The 1,055-nt window shown below is 61.8% G+C and overlaps 1 protein-coding gene across 1 annotated transcript in view; it reads left to right on the forward strand.

Annotated features, from left to right (window-relative positions):
* Window positions 1-780, forward strand: part of LOC102043441 (transcription factor CP2) — a 31,657-nt gene extending 30,877 nt beyond the window's left edge. The window contains exons 14-15 of the mRNA XM_031065442.1: window positions 183-341; window positions 434-780. Of these exons, the coding sequence (XP_030921302.1) occupies window positions 183-341; window positions 434-471 (197 nt within the window). The 3' untranslated portion in view covers window positions 472-780. The remainder of the gene's footprint in view (window positions 1-182; window positions 342-433) is intronic.
* Window positions 781-1,055: the final 275 nt, after the last annotated feature.

A 1,055-nucleotide genomic window follows, 5' to 3' on the forward strand; every position in this document is an offset into this window, starting at 1 on the left:
AGGTAACTCCCTGCCCCAGGTAACCCCCACCTGCCCCAGGTAACTCCCCCTGCCCCAGGTAATGCCCACCTCCCCCAGGTAATGCCCACCTGCCCCAGGGCACACCTGGGGAGCACCCTGGGGCAGCATCACCTGGGCAGGTGCTGGGAAGGGCCCAGAGAAATGAAATATTTCTGGCTGGTGCTTCCAAAGCTCCCACCTGAGCTCCCACCTGGGCACCTCCCGCCCTTTGGAACCCAAACTTTTCCCCAAAAAAGCCCTAAATCGGTGCTGTTTGGGGCTTTTTCAGATGATCCAGAACTTCCAGGATGAATCCTGCTTCGTCCTGGACACCCTGAAAGGTGCGTGAGTACCTGGGCTCTGCGTTCGGGCCGCACCTGAGTCACAGCAGCCCCTCCCACCTTCCCTCACCTGTCCTGGGCTTCCCTTGCAGCCGAAACCAACGACAGCTACCACATCATCCTGAAGTGAGGGACAGGTGAGGGACAGGTGAGGAGCACCTGCAGCCTCTCTGCACACCTGGACACCCTCCACTCCCAGCACGAGGACACAGCAGAGATTTGGGAGCCCCCAGGTGTGCTCAGCTGGCCACTCCCCCTCGAAAGGAACACCTGGACACCTTCTGGAGACCCCTCAGGTGTGCTCACCTGGCCACCCCCCCTCAAAAGGAACATCTGGAAAGCCTGCAGGTGTGCTCACCTGGCCATCCCCCTCGAAAGGAACACCTGGAAACCCTTTGGAGACCCCTCAGGTGTGGTCACCTGGCCACCCTCCATCAGAGAGAACACCTGGAGAGCCCCCAGGTGTGGTCATTTGTCCACCCCCCCTCGAAAGGAACACCTGGAGAGCCCCCAGGTGTGCTCACCTGGCCACCCCCCTCGAAAGGAACACCTGGAGAGCCCCCAGGTGTGCTCACCTGGCCACCCCCCTCGAAAGGAACACCTGGAGAGCCCCCAGGTGTGCTCACCTGGCCACCCCCCTCGAAAGGAACACCTGGAGAGCCCCCAGGTGTGCTCACCTGGCCACCCCCCTCGAAAGGAACACCTGGAGAGCCC

The sequence above is a fragment of the Geospiza fortis genome, unplaced genomic scaffold (assembly GCF_000277835.1).
Source record: "Geospiza fortis unplaced genomic scaffold, GeoFor_1.0 scaffold893, whole genome shotgun sequence".
Classification (NCBI taxonomy): domain Eukaryota; kingdom Metazoa; phylum Chordata; class Aves; order Passeriformes; family Thraupidae; genus Geospiza; species Geospiza fortis.